The sequence below is a fragment of the Heterodontus francisci genome, chromosome 42 (genome assembly GCF_036365525.1).
Source record: "Heterodontus francisci isolate sHetFra1 chromosome 42, sHetFra1.hap1, whole genome shotgun sequence".
NCBI lineage: Eukaryota > Metazoa > Chordata > Chondrichthyes > Heterodontiformes > Heterodontidae > Heterodontus > Heterodontus francisci.
Genome location: NC_090412.1, coordinates 12,992,583 through 13,019,001, shown reverse-complemented (window position 1 = coordinate 13,019,001; position 26,419 = coordinate 12,992,583). Strand labels below are relative to the sequence as shown.

Sequence of the window (26,419 nt, the reverse complement as noted above, 5' to 3'; positions counted from 1 at the left end):
ATACACTTCCATAGCACGGGATTATATCCAGCAACATGTTCCCCGCCTCCCAAAACTGAAGGTGCTGGTTGGTCAAAGAGAGATTACACAGTGAGTTGAATGATATCTGAGCAACACAGAATGGAGAGTTGAACTTGGCTCTCTTGCTTTCTGGGAGAGCTACAACGCTCCCAGAAGTTTAGAGGGCTCACAAATCGATTGAGACTTTTACAATCTCAATGTTGAAGAACATTTTGGAAATAACACCAAACTGTACACATGCTTAAAAAATGGTCATCAACAGTTATTAAAAAGCTATGTTAGCGTTTAAGGTGAGTTGCATTGCTGGATTACAAATAATGATATATATTCTCAGGCTTGTTCTGATGTCTCAGCAGGAAAAGCAAAATTCCTCCTTCCCACCCCTCCAAATAAAAGTAAAGATATGGGAGTGTTTATTATTTGGCATATTATACCATTGGGAACAGATTAGAATTACTTTCAATTCCCATGGATCAAATCAAACAACTACCTTTTTACTTCTTTGGCATCATTTGCAATGAAGAATCCCAATGTGCCTTCATGGATCTTGATGTGGTTCCCAGGATTGATTAATATGCTACTCAGTGAAAACACAAAACACCAAATTTCTGTTAGCTGCTGCTGGAGAAAAGCATTGTCTCAATCGCACATGAATCAAAGGGGAATGGTTCAAGCATCCCCCGCTGCAATGGAAATCACTCTCATATGAACTACACTTATATTTCAGTAGCTGTATACACTCCAACAGATGACTGTAAATGATTCAATTAATGACTGAAAGGAGCTTGTTTATTAGACCCACAATATTAAGATGCATTGTAAGCAAAGCACCATCTGCTTAAGAAACATACACCTTAAATAAATTCTCATTTTACCTAATTTGAAAGCCCTCTGATAACAAAGCAAAGCACAGGCTATATAATTTTAATCTGGATGATGTAGCTCATTGTTAATCACAGCATCGAACATGCAGTTTACAGGTAAATTTTCAGGTCAATTTTTCTTCAAAGGATTACTGCTGCTTTACCTGTACAAAAAGGTAGTTTTTTTTTGTGCAAACTTACTCGTTCCCATTTGCCATTTTTTTTTTAGGGTCCCCCTCCCCTCTTGCTGGTACTAGTATATGTTCCCCAGCTGAGCAGGCCCTGAGGTGTCTTGCTCTCAGGCTTTCCCCCTGTCACTCTTGAACTGGTTAAGAGGAGATTCCTCTGGCAATACAACTTGCAATCAATCTTATTCACGTAAAATAGATCCTTACAGCACTATTTCGGTGAAGGAAACATCGACAAGATTTTTTTACCCATTGACTACAGATTAAAAATCTAGTCCTATATCCCTTAAAAAGCTACTTCACAAATAAATTAACAGTACTGTAGCAGCAGTGTCAAACAAACAGGTTTCAGTAGTTTGCACAGTTCCTCCGTGATTGGAAAACAATGTGTGCGACGTGTAACATCATTAATTAACTGCAACTTATCAACAGTTTGAAGTAACAGTCACAATACTTTAAAGGTAATACACGCCAAGTGTGCAACTACCGCATGGCACAGCTGTATACTAAATTAGGTAGATGACCCAAAGGAAAGAGATGGCTGGTATATGTTATCGACAAGAATCCCAATCTCCATGTTTAAATCGGCTGTTGTCTGAAATCTTACTTTAGTTCCAATTGTTCAGAACAAACACCCAGCTCTTTCTTCTGGGCACTCTCAAACTACTTGGTTTTATACAGTTATACTTTCAATTCCAAAGGGTTTGATTTCTGGTAGACAAGAACAAAAAATGAAAAGGAAAGGTAGCAGTAGAGAAAGTATACTCAAGACAACCCACATTCACAAATAAAGCACAGCAAGACCTGAATTGCTTCCAGGAATGAACTCCTTGCAGTTGCTGACTTACAGTGGTATCAGTAGGGGCAGCTCCTCTTGGTTTACCAGGATTATACCAGCACCACTTCCCGTAGATAGAGCTAAATTCTGCAAGGATTCTTCAATATCCTGAGGTGATTACCAAACTTTAAAAAAAAAACTTTGTTCCTATTCCCTCTGCCTCATTCTTACAATCATTGATATGGTATGTTGGTCTTCATAGGGAGAGCATTTGAGTACAGAAGCAAGGATGTCTTGCTGCAATTATACAAGGCTTTGGTGAGACCACATCTGGAGTATTATGTGCAGTTTTGGTCTCCTTATCTGAGGGAGGACGTTTGTGTTATGGAGGGAGTGCAGCGAAGATTCACCAAACTGACTCCTGGGATCGTAGGACTGATGTATGAAGAGAGATTGGCTCGATTAGGCTTGTAGTTGCGAGAGTTTAGAAGACTGAGGGGGGATCTCATAGAAACCTACAAAATTCTAACAGGACTGGACAGACTAGATGCAGGAAGGATGTTCCCGATGGTGGGGGAGTCCAGGACCAGGAGTCACAGTCTAAGGATAAGGGGTAAGCCATTTAGGACTGAGATGAGAGATTTCTTCACACAGAGAGTGGTGAACCTGTAGAATTCTCTACCACGGAAAGCAGTTGAGGCCAACTCATTAAATAAATTCAAGAAAAGTTAGATATAGTTCTTAGGGCTAATGGGATCAAGGGATATGGGGAGAGAGTGGGAACAGGTTACTGAGTTTGGATGATCAGCCATGATTGTATTGAATGGCGGAGCAGGCTCGAAGGGCCAAATGGTCTACTCCTGCTCCTATTTTCTATGTTTCTATTCATCACCTAACTTTGATTTACCTCATTCTTGCCTCCTACTGCTTTCAACATTTCTAGAGTCCTGTACAATGGGCTTTGACCCCTCACTTTGTTTTCCCAATAAAAAAAGTTCAGAAATAAACCTGCTATTATCATTTACTGCAAGAATTTTTCTAAATAGAATGATGATTCTGGTTTAAGTCAAAAATCATTCAGCACAAATATTTTAAAAATCTGCAACAGTAGAGTTGCTCTATGAGCATCAAAGTTAATGCGTGTTACGGATTTGTTTTGTTCTTGTTTTAGATTTACTGCATCGTCCTTTACTTTTCAATGTCCCCTATTTTTTGTGTGGCTTTTTTTTAAGCTTCTTAGCTTCTTCCACATTCTTTTAATGTATTTCCATTGTCTTACCAAGATTATTTTATATTTCATCTAACAGTTCCTGATTTTCAATTAGCAGTTTGCAAATCATTTACCCCATTAATGTCCTCTGGAGCTTCTGTTATTTCTTCATCGTCTTTTTCCCCATCTCCCCCTCCAACTTTATTAAGCTGCTTATCTGCTTGTTCTCAGATGCTGTGTATTTCCAGCATTTTTCATTTTTGTTAAAAGTTATTGTTTCACTTACAACATAAAATGTATGGAATAATATTCTTCTGTTTTGAGAAACTGATGATTTATTTGAAAAAGAATAATTTCACAGCAACTAATAAAAAGCAAACTTACATTTATGTAACACCTTATCACGTCATTGAAAGGTCTCAAAGTGTTTGACACAATGAACACTGCTGAAATATGGGATTCATTTAGGCAGGCCTCCAACTGGTGGGAAATAGCCCAGCTTGTAATGATGACCATGTGTTCTAATCGCTTAATTCATGAAGTGAATTCTAAAGTTTAATATCCATAAGCTTTTATTTCTGTAAGAGTAGAAATCAGGGCGCTGCAGACATCAAATTCAATCTAATATTCAATTGGCATTCTAATTAGAATATAAATTAATAAAAACCAAGTCTCAGTATAGGTTTCCATATATTAGCAAACTGTTCATACAGTATGAGATTGACTTATTAACGGATTAAATTTTAACTAGAAAATCAAGGAGTAATCCCAGGAAGCAAATTTCTGTTGGTATAGAGTACAGTTAGTTCACTGTGGCAATGACATGCTTCCATCACAAACACACAAAGACCAACAATATACAACAAACAACTCCAAAAGTAGAGGTACAACCATCACAAGCCAGGTAAGACTGCAGTAACTGCTGTTGGATGACTAAATAGCAAGCTGACCAGAAGCCCTCTTACTTTTGTTGTACATATACCACTGCACACAAGCTTGGAGTCAGACAAAGAAAGAAGGTGAGGGACAGACACAAAGCAGGATAGCGGGAAAGGAGGGGCAATTCGTGAGACAAAAAGAGAATAATCAAGTAGCTACTAAGCTAGTCGGGTCAGCAATTTAAATGACGCTTGAAAAAATTAAAACAAAAATCATGAAAAAATTCAAAGATTCAAATGGGTATCTTTGGACTAAAAGGATACTGCCAAAACATTAATTTACTTCATGCATTAACATTTCACTCAATGTCAAGCAACAAACAGGGGTGGGGTGGAGGGGGCAGATGACAAGTGGCTGTCTTTAGTAGTGGGCTGGGAGACAATCTGCAAGCTTGCTGATGCAAGAAAAACTGTTAGGAAATGGCAAAAACTGCTTCTAAAATATTTCCACATTTAGTGAATTGACTGTGTAAGCATGAAATGCGATCATTTACCATCAGGGCATATTAAAATTATCATTGCAAAAAAAACCCATCAAACTCATTAATTAGCTAACGAATTAAATCTGTGACTTCATTTTTTTCTTTTCTTTTCAATGAATCCACAGACAACATGAAGTACTGTTTAAATGTATGACAATCTGAAGACAGATGATGGGTAAGACATCATTTGAAGACTTTGACAAGCGGACAGCATAATAGCACTTTGGCTGACTGACTTTTACATTACATCATCATGGGGGGGATGGGGAGGAACAAAACTTTCCACGAGCAAAGCTTTTAATAAGGAATGGTCTGAGACACAATCTGTGAGACAGCAGAGAATGAAGGACCATTTAGAAAAATATATGGAAATATCACTTTTTTTTGCAAAGAAATTAGTGCAAGGACAAGTAGTTTAAAAAAAAATGCTATAAATGTTTTACGTTGACTAAAATATTATACTATTTGATGTGTTTTTAGTACTATCCTGCTGGCTTGATGAGAGTAAAAGAATGAGCTCTCTCAGAAATGAATCCCAAAGCTGGAAAGTGTAAAGAATTGAAGGGAAGGTTGAGATTGGTTAGAAAGTAAACGAAGAGTGCTTTACCACTTGGCACCTCTGTAAACAACAAGAAAACATTTCAATCAAATGCCATGGTAGGAACAAACAGCTCGCAACAAAAACAAAGGAAATGTTCCAACTTGGCAAACATAAAACAAACAAAATAGTTTTGTTTTTTCAAAAACATGAATGTGGCAAAACACAAGAAAATGCAATGAAGGATACTGCTAACAAGAACACAAAGTGTGAACTCTGTTCTATTTTCTCTGCAGTGTGAAAGAATTACAAAGATGAATCTGTATACTTCAATAGATATAGGCACAAGTCTTGGCCATTCACTACGCTACTTTGCAGCATTTATGCATTTCACCATAAGATGTGCTTGGCAAGTAGGTGTTCATGATTATTGAGTGTTTTAATATTTCTTGCCCTCAAAGAACTAATGGAGCTTCTCCAACTCCCTCTCTCCCATGGTTGTCTTTTAAATGTTCCCCTTGTGCTCTCAAATTAAATGACTACTACTATTTTCCCCAATTAAAATCTCCCATAAACTTTCAGGAAAAATAACTAATGAATCAAAAACAGAAGATGCTGGAAACGCACAGCATCTCAAAGCGGAAGAGATATTTTGGATGTGACCTTTCATTAAAACTGTTTGGCTGAAACGAAGGATCCCACCAGAACATTAACCTATCTTGCCTCTTTTAGCTGGTTGGCCCACTGTGCTTTCCTGACATTTTCTTAAATAAAGCACATTAAGGTTCCCCTTTTACCCAATTACTCCAAATTTAGACTTTACAAAACTTTCTGGAGCATCGGACCCAGTCAATCATATTTTTAATGGAAGAGAGTGGACAGGAAATATATTTTACATTAGGCTGGTGTATAACATTGGACACGTATAATGACAGTGAGAGGCTGATTAGACTTGCTAATTAGCATTGGCTGATACATAGCTCTTCATGTGAGCAGTTCATTATGTCTTACTGGTGTCTGATGTATGCAAAATTGAGTAGAAGGTTAATATCACATTTAAATGAAATTAAGATCAGTTACCAGTGCAAATGCCAAGCAATGCTATTCTAGAAAGTTATAAAGTTCTTCAATTGGATATCTTTGAAATTATCTTTTGATAATAAAGGTTACATTCACTTGTGAATTGTGGACCCTTCAATACTGGCAGTGAAAGGAATTACACAGTGGTAAGTAAACAAAGTACTTTCAGCTAAATATTCTGACATACAACCAACATAATAACTTAAGAACTGTATAGTATAGAGCTTTTAATGACTGTGTGCAGAAAATTGGATCTAACATGAACATTTGGTGAGGTACTAATTCGGTCTGATGGCTTGGGAGCAGAATCAATGGTGGTCCTTAGCGTGAACTACAATACTGATTGGACAGGCTACCACTAGTCAGCCGTTTGTTTCAGTATAGTTTAGCACACTTTGGGTAGTGCTTAAGTGGCAACTTAAACTGTTTTGCATAATCCGTTGCTGCCAGGCAAAATACCTAATTTAAAGGAGCTACTGGAATGACTGTCTTCACTTTAGCACTTAATACATATCCACAGCTGTAGATGGATACGTAATCTTGGTTCTTGAGAATTTACAGTGCATATTACTGCCAATTGGGATTAGCATTGAATCAATAATGTTTGCTTAATGTAAATAAGTGGATTAAAGAACAGTTTGCTTAACATGCGGCTGCTTCCATTTAGTGACTTCTACCATATTAATGAGTTTAAATCAGCATCATTTATCCCCTTTCACATTTAAGGGCAGCTATATCCGAAATGCATTCATCTTATGATATATATAATTCCTTGTTTCCACTTCAAATCCAGTGTTAAGTGGAAGTTTGCCTGAACTGACCTCTGAATGGTGTAAGCTGGCATTTGGGGGTGTGCTGTAAGCTGGCACTGGATGGGCAATGCTTACAGAGCACTTAAATGTTGTCTATGGCCAGTAGGGATCATCCCATTCCAAGCCAATTACATATCAATAATGCCTGGACGGCACATGCTACTGTCAATCAAGGTGCCGATAGGAACTAAATGAGTATCTATAGGCAGGGGCTTTCAAATGCAGAGACATTTCTGATTAAAATGATGGTAAATTTGAAGAATGTGAAGCATTACCAATTAACCTAGCTCAGCTCTGTCATGATAATTTTATTGATGAAAATGTTTTAGCAACAGTGTACTGTTGGAAAGGTCATGATATTCCCACTGGAGATAACTGGGACTAGCACCACCATGGAACTATATTTTACATTGGCTGCAATAATAAAACAACACTGTCAGTGGTAGGCAGTTACCCAATCACCACAGTACCTATTCTCAGTTCTTTGCAAGTTATCTCCTGTTGTAGGGGTTTATTTCTCTCCACTGTATAAAATAAGCAGAATCAGTCATTGGTGAGCCAGTAGTGCAGTTGGTGCAACTTCTTTATCTACTTTTCTTCACATTTTTAAGATGCATTTATCAGGTTTTCCAAAAGGTGGAAAAAAACTAGTTGCGATACACTTTTGTAAAAAAAGAAATTATTTAATATCTGCCTGTTGTATATCAGTCCATACAAGTGTGTTGCATAAAATGAAATGCAGTAACAAGTAAACCATGTAGGATGATATTGATATAAAGCCAATAAATTTGACATTCAGTTACATTTGAAGGAACGTTTAGCTATTTGATATCCTGTTGGTTAACATTCCTTATAGTGCTCATGGGTACAATGTTATTAGTTTTTACCAGCATGGCCCGGGAAGAACCAATTCTTCAGAGTGAAGGAAACATATCACGAGAGCTAGAGATCACAGCACTTACTTCAATTGCACAGCTCCTTTTTATTCTTTCTTCAACTCTACCACTGACTCTGCAACCAACATGGCAGCAGCAATAAATGGCATTAACAGACTTTTAATCAGATTTAAACTGCCAATGTGAATTGGGGTTAGAAGATGCTGAGTTTCTAGCAACATCTGAATGCCTTTGTCAACATTTAGTGTTCATTTTTGTCCATTAGGAAGACTTGTGATGCAATTAATACAATTCACAATAAAGGCTGTGATACTCACCTGCTTTCCCTTGTGTCCGATTTGTATTCAATGGCTAACAGTAACAGCTTCAGCTTCACAAAACACAGCCTGCATATGGAAGACAATGAACCTGTCACCTCATGTGGTTACATCTCTGGCAGGTAAAACCATTTCATAAATAAAATATATACTCTGTCAATGCAGTTGATCATGTTCTCGACATGAGGGAATTATTCTGCTCTTACACAAGTTCCGCATGGAGTTTGTAAAATAATCAGTTAGAGGAGTATGATCAAAATGTAAGAACAATCCTGAGTAGCCTCTTGGCTCATTGGGTAACAGGATTGTAACTGTGCAGATGTGGGTGCTCAGATTGTTCCACCCCTCTCCCCCATAGCTGGTAGAGGATGGCTGATGTTATAGATGGGGGCATGAATCAGGAGGTAGAGTGTGGCATATTTGGGAACCACACAGCTTTTGTGCTGCCAATTCCCCAAAAACTTTGTCCAAGTTTTGCAAAGTAATATGGGAAAGGCATTTCTGAATACAGAGCTGGATATACTGAAGGAAGTGCACACGTGTCAAGTGAAAGAAGCTCTACCACATCGAGCATCCATCGTAACTGCTCCTGATGCAGGTTAATCCTGAATAAAATGTGATTTTATCCCAGAACCATATAACACACATTTGTCAGTACCAATGACCGGAGGTCTAGAGAATCTACCTCAGGGCCAGGCTGCATCATTTGCACCATCAAGTGCAAGCCAGGGAATACCAGAAATTTAAAATTATACTTAATACATGAGTGTATTTGTGCCAAAAATGGACACTTATAAACCCATGCCCAATAAATCTCAACTACCTAAACAGAGAATGAATCGAAAGATAAAATGATCATCCATATAATTCCTGATCGTGCACATCAACTTGCTTGTCAATTAACACACATGAAGTGTCAAGTAAGCAAATATTTCCAGCTCTAGTCCTATCATCCATCACTTTACCCTCCTAATTGTAGCCAGTCTATTACGTTTACTTAGAAAAAAGTCTGGAAATCAATTTTTATTAGTTGTACAATCATTATTAAATAAGCAATAAACATTGAACCCAAGTATGAAGAAAGATCATTGTGTAAAATTAAATTTACAATACTTTTGTCACTAATGTGATGTTTACAACTGAACCCACACAAGTATTCATTTTGTACAAAACAAAAAGAACGAAAAAGAAATTGAAATGAAACTCAATGGACAACTAATTGCCAACTTAAAATAGAAGTCGATTGTAATTATTAATCATGCTGATATTTTAACAATCATGGACTCCCAAAGTCTTTAAACATGACCACAGTATTAAAGTACATAGGAACAAGAGCAGGCCATTCAGGCCCTTGAGCTTGTTCTAGCATTAATTATATCATGGCTGATCAGTACCTCAGCTCCATTTACCTTTCTTTGACACATATCCTTACCAAATAAAAATCTGTCTATTTTAGTCTTGAAAATTTCAATTGACCAAACATCAACGGCTTTTTGGGGGCAGAATGTTCCACATTTCCACTACCTTTTGTGCAGAAAAAGTGTTTTTTGCTTTCACCCTTGTATGACCTAGCTCTAATTTTAAGATTGTGCCTCCTTGTTCTGGAATCCCTCGACCAGAGAAAATAGCTTCTCGGTATCTACTCTATTGACTCCTCATATCATTCTAAACACCTCAACTAGGTCACCCTTTAACCTTCTAAACTTAAAGGAACACAACCCAAATTTATGCAAGCTGTGCTCATAACTCAATGCTTTCTAGGTAAAATAAATAGACGTTAATGCCTTAGTGATAGATAGTAATATGGAATACAATCCTATGTAACTACTTACAACAACTAAACACAATAATCCAGACTTTGCAGCCAGTGGCAAAGTGACAGCGCTTGCTGCTGACCCTGAAGAAAGCTGCCCACAAAGGTCTAGCGATCTCTGTGGCAAAAATGTTGTCTTTCTCAACGTTACTTAGATTCCAATATTAGCTCAAGGGGATCGCTGTCATCCAGTAACAGTGATATCATCAAGCAGGTGAAGCAGCCAATCCGTTGAAGAATTCTTCCAGGCAGCAAACCAGGAAGTTAAAAGCACTGATTATCCTTTTGCTTTTAAACCATTTTACAGAGAGCAAAATAAAGATTGGGACGTGAACATGGGATTAAGGGAGAAACTGAAATATCATAATAAAGCTTAAAAAAATTATTTTCATATTAAAAACCGATGGAATTATCAGAAGGGAGAAATTTGACATTCCACAAATATAAAATCAGGGCCAGAAAATTACGAACTTGGTACACTGTTAAAACCCAGTTACACCTCATTGAACAGGCGTAACTTTTTCAAGGATTTTTACAGCTGGACCACCAGTGCAAAAGTGAAAGTTCACACCAATTCAAGTGATTTCAAAGGATTTCCATCTGCGGGGACTTCAACAGCGCCCACTGCGGAGGTACAGGGAACCACTGACAGCAGCTTCTGGATTTCCGCGTTTAACTGCATGTATGTTGACGCCAGAAGTTGCTGTCAATTTCAGAGGTGCAATGACAGCGATCGCTAATAGTTTACCATCATTCCAGCTGTAAAATCCAGGAAATTATGTTCTACAGTAAAAGAACCTGGAAGCAACTTTATGGGGCCCCATTACAGTTTTGGAGCAGGTTACCCAACTGAATATTTCAGTAAAGATGTCCAGCACGGAATCTACATCATTTGGATGAAGAATCATTGAGAATGTATGATGAATCAATCTGGCATTTTGAAAGTAATCAGCTCCAGTACTTACATTTTAAAACTTTTCATCTGTTTAATGATATCATGCTCTTTCCTAACATGATTCCATAAAACAGCTGTATTTACTGTAATGTTAACATGGATTAATTTGCACAACAATATACAAAAGGACATATTGATTATCATAGGGCTTAATTAAAGAGATTTGGATAGCATTATCCATCTAACACTAGCAAGGACATGAGAGTGTGAATAATGAGGTCTCTTTAATTTAAACTAGAAAACAGGATAATTGAGTCTCTAGGCAAAACCTATGTGTCAAGTGAAGATTTTCAGGCGATTCCTAAATCTCATTAGAACATCTGCATTCATTGATCATCACTTCCTTGTGGCACTGCATCATTAGTCGACAATAACAACCCCTCCTTGTTCAAATCTCATTAACCCCATGAGAACAGATGATGCGAATTTTCAAAGCAGCCATTACCACGGCAAGACAACTGTTGTTTAGTATATGAACATGACTCCCGTAATAATGTAATCAGCATCTCCCGAGGGGAAATCCAAAATCTGAACTGTAATTACCACACTGAGGCATTACTGCTTCCATACACTCTGCCTGCACTGGGAAGCCCAATCCAATTCCATTTGTTGAACTCAAGTGAATTTGATTCCACCTGCACATTCATGGTTACCTTTGCCCTGACCTAGGGCATGCCTTGGACATCACTGAACTACCTACCCATCACTTCTGATGATATATTTAGAAGAACCATCAGTTAGCCTATTTATTCTAGGCATCATATACAGCTGTCTGATTTGGAATCCAGTTTTATTTTAATTGTGCTCCTTAACTCTCCACAGTAGGTTCAATAGGATTTTATTGTATTCCTGTTCCAACATGAAATTTCATTACCCTTTCCAATATATGCTTGCGTGGAATCTAAAGAACAGAAAAAAATAACACCTTATGTTAGGGTGGCAAGTTAATGTTCTGTGCCATTTTTGAGAGGAGGTCAAGATAGCTGTACATTTTTCTTCCAGTGATATTTAGCTCTCAGGCACCAACAGATGCATAAAGGTTGACTCATCCTCACATCCTTTGCAACCCAACTCAGATTAGGCACATATACAGAGAGTTGAGAGTCCTACACCTAACATCATGGGTAGCATATGGGATACTGACTCACCATGCCGCTAAACTGCCTAATGTGGAGGATGCAATCTATTCATATGTTATAACATTAACCTTTCCAGGAGTAACTGGGATATGTAGACATTCTCAGTACTACTGTGTTCTCCTTATAAGTGGTTTTCACGACACTGCTGTGTTATGAAGGATTACTTCAACATTTTTGAGTGAATCAGTGTAGTTAACTTGATAGATAGTAGTTAGTGGAGCCAATCAGAAAAGTGTGATGAATAATTTTTTTGCGCCTTGCAAATAGTTCATTCTCAAATTCAATGTATAGGCTGTCACATTTAATGTGTGACTGTTATTCACAAGACTTTTAATTATATATACTAATGGATAAGGAGCAGTAACGGCCAGAGAGGAGAAAGCAGTTAGAAAATTATTAAGCAGAGGAGAAAGCAGCAAAGGTGGGGGGGGTTAGGGAGCGGGCTGATAAGCAGTGGAACTTACATTGAGCAGAGAGTCTATAGCAAGAGAGGCACTGACCAGTGGGGATAGACACAGAAGTGGCACTGAATGTGGAGAGGGGAGAAGTAGTAGGAGCAGGACTGGGTAGTAAAGAGAGAGTGACAGGACTCAGCAGAGAGTAATGGAACCAGCACTGAGCAATGATATGATTCAGAAGCATCAGGGGGACAAAGTCATTAGATAAGGATTGAAATGAGGCTGGGGAGAGGGTCTGATATGGATCCAGCTAAGTGGTCTGCAAGTGCAACCATGAAACAAGTCTGCCTGAACACAAAAGTACTGCCATCTGGAGTTGGCCTCTCATCATTTTTGGTCAATTTTGTTTGTTCTCAACAGGACAAAGAATCCAATAACTGAGAATAGATAATGTTCTCACTTCAGGCATCCTGAGTCAGGTACTGCATAGTGATATTCAGAACTCTGATTTACACCAGCAATATTCCTCAGTCTCAATCTTAACACAGTGTGACATCTTCATTTCACACACAAGGCATTCTCATAATTTTGGGGTAAGATTGCTAATTTTAGACAATAGAGCAGTTCTGTGTATGCAGTAAAAACTGGGCTGAAATTGCCCTAAATCATTTCACATTCACCTCTCGCAGATAGAGAAGACTTTAATCCATTTGTCTGGGCTGGCCTTGAATTTGGGTCTCAAGAGGTGAAGGACAATGCTTCACTTACTGAACCATCCAGTCTCCGCATTGTACATTTTTGCTCATCTACATTGAATGAACACGTGACCTTGTCACTGCAGTACTCAGTGGCTCTATCATACTGTATTACTTCTGAATTCATTCTGAGAAGCCTAATCCAAACTTCGTCAGGGCAAATTTGGAGATCAGAATTCATAGATTTCACCTTTAATTAAGAGGAAAACCATGGAGCTGTGCAGAGTTAAGGATCTATCTTGTATCAAATAACAGCAACTTACATTTTCATAGTGCTCTATATGCAAGGAGGTGTCTTAAACCCCTTTCTACGGTGATGCATAGCAAGTGGATTCTGAGCCGGGTGGTGGGGGGGGGTGGGGGGGGGTGCTGGTTGGTGAAGAAATCCATAGTTGAAGATGAAAGCCATAAGCAAGTGCTTGAAGGGAGGTAGCAAGGAGAAATATTGAGGGAGTGAGCTCCAATAGGCAGGGCTGAAGAGGCTGAACTAGTGGTTACTGCTGGTGGGATGGAGAACAAGATATAAGTCAATGTTGAGACCGTAGGGTATACACAGAGACAAAGGTGCCTGCAGCTCATGTAACTGAGGCTGAGCAATAATTAGAAGTGCCTCAGACATTCTTGGAACAAATACTCTGTACAACTGAAGCAGTTGGGCACAGTGTTCTTACACTCACTAGATCTACAGGAATTAGTCAGTGCTTACTAATGAGCTTGAAGTCAGTATTGGAGATAATAGACAAAAATAGTCTTATTTACTTACTCACAAACTGCAGGAAAGGACAAGCCTATGAAGGCACTGGACAGATACTCTGTGTACATTTCATTTGCTACCCCTTCTAGGTAGTACTTCTGCCAGGTATCCTCCTCAATCTAGAATGGAAAGAGAAACAAAGCATTGGCACATCTCGTTAAAGGAAAACCAAACTTTAGATTTTTCTCAATCATCTCAATACAGGTCAATGCTGTATTTCCATTGGTGACACCTGGGTTTGAATCTAGCTCGGAGTGACAAAATAAAAGCCCTACTAATAAAATTAGATTAAACAGTCGAGGTTTTTAACAAAAGTATCCATAATGCTGAAGTAATGGGATACCACAAAAATAACAGAAATGTTATATTGGCCCTGTCAGACGCAATCTTTCTGCTTACATAATAATCACTAACTACCAAACAGTAAGTCAAAGTACGAGACTATCAGGCATTTTTGATGATATAATAATACACTGGAAAAATACAGATTGCCCTTTTCTTTCTTAGGTTGGGGCTGAAGTACATCAATAGGGCAACGAAACTTTAACCTTCACCCTGCCACGAGAACCACATCTTGATGCTGATGTGGAGGAACAAACTTTCAATTCTTCATCTCAATTATTCTTACTTTGGTGAGCACAAAATGTTCCACAAAAGACCTAAAGAAGAATAAACAGCATCATGCGCTGCCTAGATTGAACTAGTTCAATCACTTGTATATCTGGTGGCCATCCACGAACACGCTTTACAATTCTACTCGAAGTATTATCAATGTTGCTGTGACTGTTGCAAGTTTTCTTTCTAAATTGTATTATTTTCCCGCTTATGTCATTGATAATATAATGGCAGGTTTACTCTGTCAGTTAAAGAAAGCTGAACCAAAGATCTAGTTGAGCGTTGGCCTTGATGACAAAGCTATTTTCCCTAATTTTTTTTGTCTGAGACATGGCCACAAGGTGCTCACCAATGCTTCTTTGTCCAAATGGCGGCATTCAATCCAACCTTTATAAACATCTCCTTCTACATTAGCAGCATTCTCATTTTTCACTCAGCTGCTGAGGCCTCTCTCAACTAAATCTAATGAGTAATTTTAAATTGTGAACTTGTGATTAGGTCATTGAAAATGCATTGTTTCTCATTATTTTATGACAGTAGAAATGGATGAGGGAGAGAAATTACATATTTTATTTTTGAAAGAGACTCAATATTAGAAAATGAAACTTGAATGACTATAACCTTGGCTGCCCTCCAAGCCCCGCTCAACAGAGACTTTGGTATAAGGCACAAATTTGTGGCACAGGACATTGGTACAGCATAGCCACTAAGACTCCAGGAGACTCTTATCTCCAAATTCAGTTATCTTTTGGATAGGGAAGGAAGCAGCTGAGAAAGGAGACAGCGTAAAATCTGAGGAGTTAAATAATCTCACCAAGCTATGTCTCTTTACTGGGAAAGCAAAGTAACAAACTAACCATGGATGTATTTTACCAGCTATTTTGTAAGCTCGCTACCTCTTCAGATGCTGCTATGGCACAAACTATCCTATAAGTGGATGGGCAGATGACCTGCTCCCAGCTTTCTGCCAACACCCTACTTGACTTGAGCACTGGGAGGTGTATGGCATAGTTTCTTATGCCAAAGAAAAGTGCCTCTGTTCCATCTGACACCTCTCCATTCCACAAGACTGAAATCAGACTTTATTACGTGATACTCATGGGGAAGGTGTCTGAAGTAGCATGCAAGTGAGCCAACACAATGTGTTGCCAACCAACTCTATTTATCTCAGAAAAAGAATTGCTGAGAAAGAAAAATAAGCATATGTCTTCCAATCCTGGTTAATTATAATCATCTGGAAAGTTCCAGAATATTTTAGTGCACTAAGTGGAAATGGAATGCCAGCAAGCATTGATTATTCTTTTCTAGTGTAACACCAACAAATCTCAAATTGGGATACTTAGGTCATCGTTGACTCAACAAGGGTTGCATGCCTGCAAGCTCAAATTAGTGCTGGCTGCCATACAACATAATGGGGGTGGGGGGGGGAATACTTTGGACAGAGTTAATCACACTCAGCAACTGGGTGCATGAACAGGAAAACCGCTGGTTCATCGGACCCCCAGTGCACAATTAAAAAACTACCCCCGATGAACCAACACAACACTGGGAAATGAGTGGTTGAATTGTTCAAACATGGTGGAATCAGAATTTTAATACTGTTCAAAATTTTGCTAAGTTTCAAGATTTTTCTTAAAAAAAAAAGCATGTCAACTTTATTTTCATCTGGTGCTTACAATAACACTATCAGGACTCATCTTGTTTGATATCACCCCATTCCATGTCACACTTCATAAACAATCATCACCTGTTGCACATAACTGTGCAGTAATGTCCAGCAATTACCTGTGCCAACACCAGTAGACTCTGCCTTTGTGGTGCTAACCAGCCTAACATTGCTCAACAGAGAACCCGATGAAACATTCACCAATGCATGGGTATGATAAGTCCACAGCTACTTAAACTCACTGGTTTATTATCTCTAGTCTCCAACCAATGTCTCGCAATCTTTCTTACTTCCTACTAACTTAAATTACTACTTTGGTTAGCGTTTGTATGAACTTTCCTCACTTGTTCCTTCACAGCTCCAAAGATGCCATCCCACGTGCTCTTTCCGCACTTCCACATCCTCACTGTGTTGAAACTATGATGTGTTATGTAGTCTCCTACTCATCTCTTTATTTTATAGAACCTCTAAACTGTGCATACCGTACCTCATTCCTACAACCTTCAGATTTTCAAACCCTAGCTCCGTCACAATTAATCAGTGTGGACTTATCTTGTTTTCTCTTTTATTCTTCTCAATCTTGCATGGTGTTCTTCACTGTGGAGCCATTTTAATAATTTGTTCGTGGGATGTGGGCATCGCTGGCTAGGCCAGCATTTATTGCCCATCCCTATTGCCCTTGAATGGAGTGGTTTGCAAGGCCATTTCAGAGGGCATTCAAGAGTCAACCACATTGCTGTGGGTCTGGAGTCACATGTCGGCCAGACCAGTAAGATGGCAGATTTCCTTCCCGAAAGGCCATTAGTGAACCAAATGGGCTTTTATAACAATTGACAATAGTTTCATGGTCACAATTAGACTAGCTTTTATTTCTAGATTTTTTTCTTAATTGAATTCAAATTTCACCATCTGCCATGGTGGGATTTGAACCCATGTCCCCAGAGCTTTAGATTGGGCCTCTGGATTGCTCGTCCAGTGACATCACCACTGCCACCGCCTGGCTCTTCATCATTGTTTCTCTATTCAAGAAAACACCAGAAAGTGACTTATTAGGGACTGTCCTCTGTTTTGACTGAAATCCAGGATCAAGTTTCTGAATTTTTTGCAAACATCGTTGTGGGGTTTTAGGACTATTTTCCACGTTTTTAACTGACAAACGAACACATTTGTATAGCATCTTTCCTGTTCTCAGACTCTCAGCCAATTAACTACTTTTCAAGTGTAGTCACAATTGTTTTGCGGGTAAACATGGCAAGCAATTTGTGTGCAGTAAGGTCATGGGAAAGCAAATGAGAAAAGTGACAAATCGATCTGTTTTGGTGGTGCAGTTTGAGTTTTCAATGTTGGCTGGGACACTAGAACTTCCTGTTCTTCATTGAACAGTCTCATGCGAGCCATAAAACTCACCAGAACAGACTGAATTACATAATTTGGAAACAATTGAGGGTTTTTTTGCTCTTTTTTTAAACTTTCCATATCAATGAATTAAAGCAAAAGAAAGCTGTCATTTTAAAGAACATTTTTCAGGATGGGGCTACAACTGAAACAGTCATTGTGAATGAGCGGCGAGAGTAATTCTGGTGAAATAATTATCGCAGATGTGCTTAAGAATCTCCACAGGTGAATGAATGACTAGCACCCAAGTTACTTGCGACACCTAAACCCAGCAGCAATAGATGCTTGTTGATCGGACAGGTCACAGGGTCTTCTCCCTAGCACCAATAATCAAGTTTGTACAAGCTACTAATTATGATTATTTACCAGTAGCTAAGTTACATTCTCCTATTTAGAGAAATAAAACTTTGGAGTGATGACTTATATTTGCAGCTTTCAAAATATCATTAATTCTTTCTACCATCTGCAGAATGACGTTGTAGTGGTCCATGGCGTCTAACTGGCCCCACACTGGAACAGAGACTGGGATTTACCCACTGAGCGATTAGACGAGTTTGGCAGGCAGCTGTTTAGAGGACATGTAATGGGAATTAATTAGGCATCTGGATTTAACTTCTTTTTCGAAGTAGAGCCAGGGTGTTTTACCGAGTGTCCTGGCCAATATGTATCCTTCAACCATATCACTAAAACAAATTATCTGGTCATTATCACATTGCTGTTTATGGGACCGTGCTGTGCACTAATTAGCCACCTTGTTCCCCTACCTTGCAACAACGAATAGACTTGCTGGCTGTAAAGTTCTCTGAGCTGTTCAGAAGTTGTGAAAGACACTATATAAATGCAAGTTGCTTATTTTCTTTCTTCAACACTTCATTTTTTTTTCTGGTGATATGTTTTAGATTAATTACTAAAACATGACATTGTTTCTGTCTAGTGGTTAACAACGTTCAAAAGATAAATGCATTCTACTAAATAATGACATAAATGAAAACATTATAAAAGAAAACTTTTCCCAGTCACTCGTTATGATTGAATATTATGTGCTTCCCCCCCCCACAAATAAATAGTTGTACAAAATTCTGTTCTTATGCAATAATATGGTACATAATACATATTACCTTGCAGGGTTCATGGTACCTGCACACACATTGATGGCCCTACATAGCTGTAGGGTGGGTACTTGGATGGGGTTCATATTTGGCAGGCCAAGGTAGTCATTCCTTGTCCAGGGGCTCGGGTCACAGCAGAAGGGGGAAGAAGCGAAAGAGAAGTGTCTTTTATGATTGTGATAGCATGCGGCCTCTGTGGCTGGTGAGGGGGTCAGTGACATGGGCATGTGTCCAGTCAGCCAAGTGACCTCTTTGGCTAAGGGGGACTTGGGAGCACATGAGAGTGAGGTGGTGCTCATGGAAAGGAAGTCCATTCCTCCTGATACATTTTTCAGCTTCAGGGGCAGCTCGTATGTCACTTGAGCTAATTGGCAGATTTCCCCTAGGTGTTAAAACTTCTGGCTGGAAACAGCCTGGGAGTAAGTGCAACAAAGTTCGATTCAACTGACAGCCATCAACAATTACTCCACTACATCCTTCTGGTAAAACTAAGGGCAAGTTATAATTCAGTAAAGCCCACTACCCCTTTAAATCCTCCTTGCTATCTCTCCTGAAGCAGCCTGGCAATTAGTGACATCTGACCCGCCAATCTAAATCTAAGTTATCCCACTACCCACCATTGATAAACATTGAGTAGCGAGGGGAGGAAAAGACAGCCAGGGCCATATAGCACTTGCAACACTCTTTAAATAAATAGATATAAAAACAAGTGAATCAGACTTTTGCAGCAAATCAAAAATCCAAGTGTTTTGTGCCATGGGTGCTTAATGATACAACCACAACAATGAGATATGATAATTACAATCAACACTTCCGAATTTGCACTGCAGCAATCTTTTGAAAAGTAACAATACCAAATCAACACGGATGCTCCTTCCCTTGTGAGAAAGCTAATTCATTTGTTTTCACATGTAACAGAACTCCTATAATGCACTAATTTAAAAGCAAAATACTGCGGATGCTGGAAATATGAAAAAAAAAGTGCTGGAAAAACTCAGCAGGTCTGGCAGCATCTGTGGAGAGAGAAGCAGAGTTAACATTTCAGGTCTGTGACATTTCATCAGATCTGGCAAAGGTTGGAAATGTAATAGGTTTTAAGCAAGTGAAGCAGGGGTGGTTGGGGCGGGGGGGGGGGAAAAGAGAAAAAAAAGAGGAACTGTGTGATAGGGCAGAGGGCAAGAGAGATTAACTGACAAGGAGGTCATGGGGCAAAGGCAAAGGGAATGTACTAATCCTATAATGCACTATTGCTTTGCCACATCCTGTAACAGTCCTCATAGGTTCAGAAACCTCTTTGGCAGTCCAGAGTGTCTGCTACTTGAAAGTGGGGTTTTATTTATGAACGAACATGGAACTCAAGGCATTCATTGTTCTGAATTGGACTGATTCAGATTACAATGGAAGGTACTGGATACAGCGAAATTAGGATCTGGAGAAGGTTTGGGCCTGTACAGTGTCACAGTCTGTGTTCCTGAAAGCTTTCTCCCCTAAATATGACAGCTATCCAAGTGTGATAGTTGGCTGCTATAAAGCTGGATGTTGCTTGTTCTTTCCATTGTTCAGCAGTGGTTTAGAGCTACTTCACGATCTATTAGGACAGGCTAACACTTGATGCCTGGTACTCTGGCTGCAGTAGGGGTACACTAAAGTCTCAGAAGTTATAAAAAGCAATGAAGAACTATGTCTCCAAGATCCTTGGATATTGGGAGGAAAAGTGTCATATGAAGCTCTGCCCCTCCCCATTTGCAAATTAATCATCATACTTCCACTGCCTAGATTTTAAAAAACTCCAAAGCCATTATCTAAAATTATCCAAATTATCCAATCTTTCCATTGTCAAGCTTTTTTGGAGCAATTTCAGGGAGCTATCTCCACAATGACTCAGACCTGCACATCAGACAACAAAATAGAGTCTTCACTCCCTATACCACCCGTACTCATTATGAGCAGTTGCCTATAGTGGGCCTATAGTGGGCAAGTGACGCTAACCATTTCTATGCCCATACAAAGCAATTACAATGGCACCATTTATAATGGGTAATTATATGACCATTTTGGGCAGTTCTTCAGAAAACATTCCTCTCCCACGTTCATATCTGTGCCAGTAGGCTGACGCTTCTCTAAGTCAACCAAGGAACTGACTGGAAGTTGCAGCCAACACCAATCCATACTTTACTGACCAGTTGAGGTGCAGAGATCACAGCAGTGGTGATTCGCATTATTGTTCACTGCATATAGTGAGAAACTGCGCAAACACCAAAACATCCACCAGAAGCTGTTGCAACTGTACTGCAAAGCTAGTCATGTACCGTTGATTAAAGTTTCGGCCCTCATCCGCCTTTTTTTAAAAAAAAAACAATTTCTACTTTATATTGAAAAGATAGTACAAAAGAACACAAGCTGATGAAAGGTCACAGACCTGAAACGTTAACTCTGCTTCTCTCTCCACAGATGCTGCCAGATCTGCTGAGTATTTCCAGTACTTTCTGTTTTTATAACACAAGCTGAGGGCCTGAAACCCGATGGGAAACTCCTGGAAGAGTTACGAGCACTGGAGTATTAACTATCCCATTATTGAAAAGTTAAAGTGCATGCTACACATTGGCACAATTTTTTGCCAATAAACCATGAAATATCTTTAAGGCGTGACACCTGTGCTAAGAACTCAGAGATTTTACAAAAATACATTCGAAAGATATGGAGAGTTCAAAACTCAGGCCATGACATCATGAAGTTTGTGGGCGTCAGAGTGGCGCAGTGGCTAGCACTGCAGCCTCAGAGCTCCAGCAACCCGGGTTCGATTCTGGGCACTGCCTGTTTTGGAGTTTGTAAGTTCTCCCTGTGACCGTGTGGGTTTTCACCGGGTGCTCCGGTTTCCTCCCACAGCCAAAGACTTGCAGGTTGGTAGGTAAATTGGCCATTATAAATTGCCCCTAGTATAGGTAGGTGGTAGGGGAATTGAGGGAAGGTGGGGATGTGAGAGGGTAATGGGATTAATGTAGGATTAGTATAAATGGGTGGTTGATGGTCAGCACAGACTCAGTGGGCCAAAGGGCCTGTTTCAGTGCTGTATCTCTAAATAAAAAATAAATAAAATTGCATTTGTAAGGCAAAGAAGAACTTCCATTAAATAGACATGATGAGTGAAAGAACTGATGAGGAGATGACAGTTGCATAAACAGCACTGGTCTTTCAAAATAGCTACTTTGAGTAAAGTTTTTGATTCATATATTGGGCTGTCATTCTCATTCATATGAAATGACAGGAGTTTACTAGATTAGAATGAAATAAAGATGAACTGGGAACTTAGAAAGTTGAAGCCTGTGTGTCTTTGTGCAATCATGGGTAAAGAGAAGAAACAGCACGTGTTGGGGTGAACTGGTGCCATGGGAATCGTGGCCATTCAGGAAGAGGTGCCAAATTAACTGTAATTTATGATGTTGATTTTTGAGGTTGTAAGTGAGGCATTCGGTAGTAAATCAATCAGCTATGGAACAGAAACAACGTCAGAAGTATTAGATGCAAAGGCAAAAGAAAAATCTGTGTACCTCAATTAAAAATGCTGCACTGCAAGAGTTTCTGCCACGAACTGAAGGAAAAGTACCTTCTGGCTTCGTGTACATATGAATTCTCCTCAGACTTGGGTAGATTTATGTGCAGATTAATGTGCTGGAGAAAATGTATTGCTTGAACAAAGTCCAAATATACTTAATACTGTTTTAATAATTTGCATGTGTTTTTGGAGCTGGCTTGTACAAGTACTAGCTAAGCATTCCTTTAGACTGGTACTTGACTTTATTTTTAAGCCTGGATTTAATGCAAAATTACTTTGAAAAATGTATGAAAATATTTCAACATAATTTAGTGATTTGTCAATGTGTTTCTGGCACTTTATCAACTCTGTGTTTAATATGCACCATTTATTTTCAGACTTAATTTTGAAAGATGAAATCAGCACTTGGATTTCGAAATGCTCCATAAACTCCCTTCACACCAAATTCTTGAGTGACAACACAGAACCAAGTGATTGATCATTTTCAGGTTTTCTTAACCCTCGAATGAGATTTTGATTAAAACAAATCATTTTTCATCAACGGATCACCAGGTGATTAGTTATTTCAGCAGAACGTAAGTAAACAAACAGCAGCTGTGATTAATAAAGGCGATGGATGGGATCCAACTTTTTAATTCCCAGACAGGTTCAGCGTTCCTACAGCCAATAGAGGAAGTTTTATTATTCCCCTAATCCCTAAAAGCTTTGGCCTGCACAACTGGTCCTGTTAAAAGCCAGGGCCCTAGAGACTCTGTTATGCCGATTAAAAGCCAGAGGAACAACAGTAAATTATCAAATGCACTTCGGAAAAAAATATAAAGTCTATTCTCAACTTGGTGACAGGTATGATGTATGTATGTTTTGAAATGATGTGAAACCTTACCTAAACTAATTACTTCATTCATGTTAACAAAGCATTCCTCAGAGTCTGATAATTAACTGATTCATGCCCAATGCAGTGTTGGACGAAATATCAGAAAAAAGTTGCTTTCCCACAAATTAAAAAAGTTAACATATCACAATTTCTTTTATGTATAACACAAATGGCAAGTGTTAACTGCTATGGATAATCGTGCAAGTAAAATCTGAGATTTCAAAACAATCCAGGATATCTTGACCGCTACTCCACAATATAATTTGCACCATGTCCAATGTCAATGAGAATTTCCCCTTTCATAATGTAGAGATTCTGGGCATTTCAGTGCCCTCTGAGGGTAGAAGATACACTCATCGTGGCAAAGCAGATCTGCACATTTGGTCATTCTTTCTCACATAAATGGGGAGACAGAATCCCTAGGGTAGTGACCTATGAGGATCCTCCAAGCGGTAACAGTCTTCCATCTTTGACCACCAACCCAGAATTTGAATATGAAAGAATTGTCTAACAAACCCTTGCGCTCCCTTAAAGCCATGAAAGCTTAGTTAATTTGGAGGCTAAGAGTTTCCCAGTATATAATTTTACAAGTACCAGAATAGGAAAGGTTAGTCTGTTACATTCAGTCTAGTATGGAACAAACAAGGGAAAATGGTAAGAATGAATTTGTTTAAAACACATCACCATTCAATTCCTAAGTAGTTGCTTTTCTTTTTAAGAAATGTAAACAGTGTTGCTCTCTATACAATGACAGATGTGACCACCCCCAAAGATAGAGCCAATTGCAGCTTACATGCCCCTCTAGCTAGAGCTAGTGGTACCATGGGCTCCTGCAAGCAGTCCAAGGTCATCAGTTATATATTTAACTGAGACAATCTCACCAGGACTTAAAGTTGTGGGCATGGAAATTATGTCACACATCTTTCCAGTGTATTAAATATTCTTTAAATCAGTATAGTTTTCTAATTTATAATCTGGCACATACACAGCATGACTATACCAGGATAATGTGTTACAAAAAGAAATCATGCTACAAAAAAAATCATGTTACACAGTTGAGTGTGCAAAACATCAGTCATAGCAATAATGAGAAACACTAAAATCTCAAAGCAGTTTTGTTGCTGTTGAAAGAAATCATTAATTCTACTGTTGACTGAAGTTTGGACTTTAAAAAGAAACGTCTGGTAAATGGCATCACAATCATACAGATACATTTTTTTTGTAGATCAGTAAAACTCATATTAGAGGTGGCATTGCAGTCATAATTATAATGAATGGGAAGTACGTGCAGGTCCTTACACTGACCATTAAAATGAATGCAACTATCACTTCCGGCCTAATTGCATGGCATATAAAAGAGAACAGATAATCTATCACTGTCCACCATGCCACCCCAAACAACAAAGCTCTACCTACCACACCCCCACCCAAAAAAAGAAAATGTGAACTAGCATGAAAATAGTTTATTTCTCTAGGTAACAGACCACTTTGACTTCAATGGCACTGAATCAAAGTGATTCGACAATTTAATTGTTTAGCGCTATATTTCCACTTAGCTATGTCGCTTCATTAATTTTTTTGGACAATTCGAATTGTTTTTGTGAAAAACATGATGTCCTATCAAGCCCTTGATGTCTATATGATCTGTCATCTTGTAATATGTTCCAAGTTGTCCTCTATTTAAAATAAGTTCTTGTGCATTAGAATTCTTTATAAAGAAATAGAGTAAATCAGATTTTTTATTACAGAAATCTCAAATTGCATTTAAATGATTTTTTATAATTTGCCTCATTAGACGCAGCAGGTGAACGTTCCACTTCAAGAAGCAATCACAGTGACGGAGGGTTTGAATGGCTCCAACACATTAAGAGCATTCATTTTCAGGTGACTGCATATTGGAGAATTAAAACAATTTTTGTTGATGTACTTCTCTATCAGTAGACTGTGTCCCAGTGCACATATGTGAATATCAACCTTAGTGACCATGTACCATGGTGTAAGAGAGACCTTCAATGAATGCAAACACTGCTTTTCTGCAGATGGTTCATGGCACCCCTCTTATAGTTTAGCTGAAATTCTAAGGTTAATTTTCATCTTCTTAGAGGTCTCATTGTGATTAGGAAAGGAGATGGAATGCCTCTTGCTATTCCACTATATAATAAACTGATGATTTGTCCACTGGTCAAAGTACAAAGTATTCCAAGTTTTTTATCTTCCAAGTATGAGGAAGTTCTTAAAAATACATACGAGAGTGCTCTAATTTATTAGGACTGAACTCCTGAATATTTAATTGGCAGTCACTTATCAATGAATTTGAAAGATTTTGTCACATCAATAAACATGAAGGATTTTGTAAGTACTACAAGCCTTTGCTCCCTTCAAGAACTCACTCTACCTGTGAGGACAATTCAGCTATCCTCTCAATCTCATTTAGAGATTCAACAAGAACTATTTAATAGCATTGATGGGTTTTATGGTTTATTCGAGAAACAGAACACAATCTACCTAGCTAGAAATGGTAGGTGATGAACCAGTTTCTAATGCAAACAAGCAGCTCAATATAATGTCACGAGTGGCTCTTAATTCTGGATACCAAATTTGATGGATCCAGCAGTAAAATGTCCATTCTTATTAGTTACCTTCCACAGAACTGTCCTTCTCTGGCAACACAACCAGGCCAGGCTCATTATCTTCTTACCTCAATTTCCTCAGATCCCAAATCTGTCACCACAATGAGAACATACAATGTGTTTTGGGAGTGTAGCAAAGAGTGACCATACAGGACATGAAACAGCTAAAAACTAAGCAAAGACAGGCAGATTTAAGGATTGGTGTTTGGAGTAGAATAGCTGTTAGGGTTCACAACGTAAGTCAGGTGCTCTACTGCACTGTGTTAAGATATGCACTGCGGATTTAATGATTTAGGTTATTTTAGCGAATGATAATATAGGAGGTTAGGTATGAGATGTAGAATTAGGTTCAATGGACAGTCCAGACTTATCTGTAAGCCAGTTCACTCAACCCTAATGTTAGAAGCTTAATGGCCAAGTGCCTCCCTCTAGGACTGGAGATGTTTAACAAATCCTTGATCAGACAGGACTTGTCATCTTTGGCATTTTTTTTTTCTCCAGGCTAAAGGTATCATTACTTTCAATGGATATACCAACTGAGTTATATAGGCAGTGCTACAAATACTCCTTTTCATTAGTTTAAAACAATTATCGTATGGAAGAAGCAAGTCAGATTGATGAAGTACATACAAGTAATATG

The 26,419-nt window shown here is 38.7% G+C and overlaps 1 protein-coding gene across 6 annotated transcripts in view; it reads right to left on the bottom strand.

Annotated features, from left to right (window-relative positions):
* kcnma1a (potassium large conductance calcium-activated channel, subfamily M, alpha member 1a) overlaps positions 1-26,419 on the bottom strand; it is a 787,618-nt gene that overhangs the window by 144,823 nt on the left and 616,376 nt on the right. For all 6 annotated transcript variants that reach the window (XM_068020590.1, XM_068020585.1, XM_068020588.1 and 3 more), the window contains 3 exons: positions 13,947-14,056; positions 8,124-8,192; positions 512-598 (listed from right to left, as the gene is read on the bottom strand). In XM_068020590.1, coding sequence (XP_067876691.1) covers positions 512-598; positions 8,124-8,192; positions 13,947-14,056 — 266 coding nt within the window. The remainder of the gene's footprint in view (positions 1-511; positions 599-8,123; positions 8,193-13,946; positions 14,057-26,419) is intronic.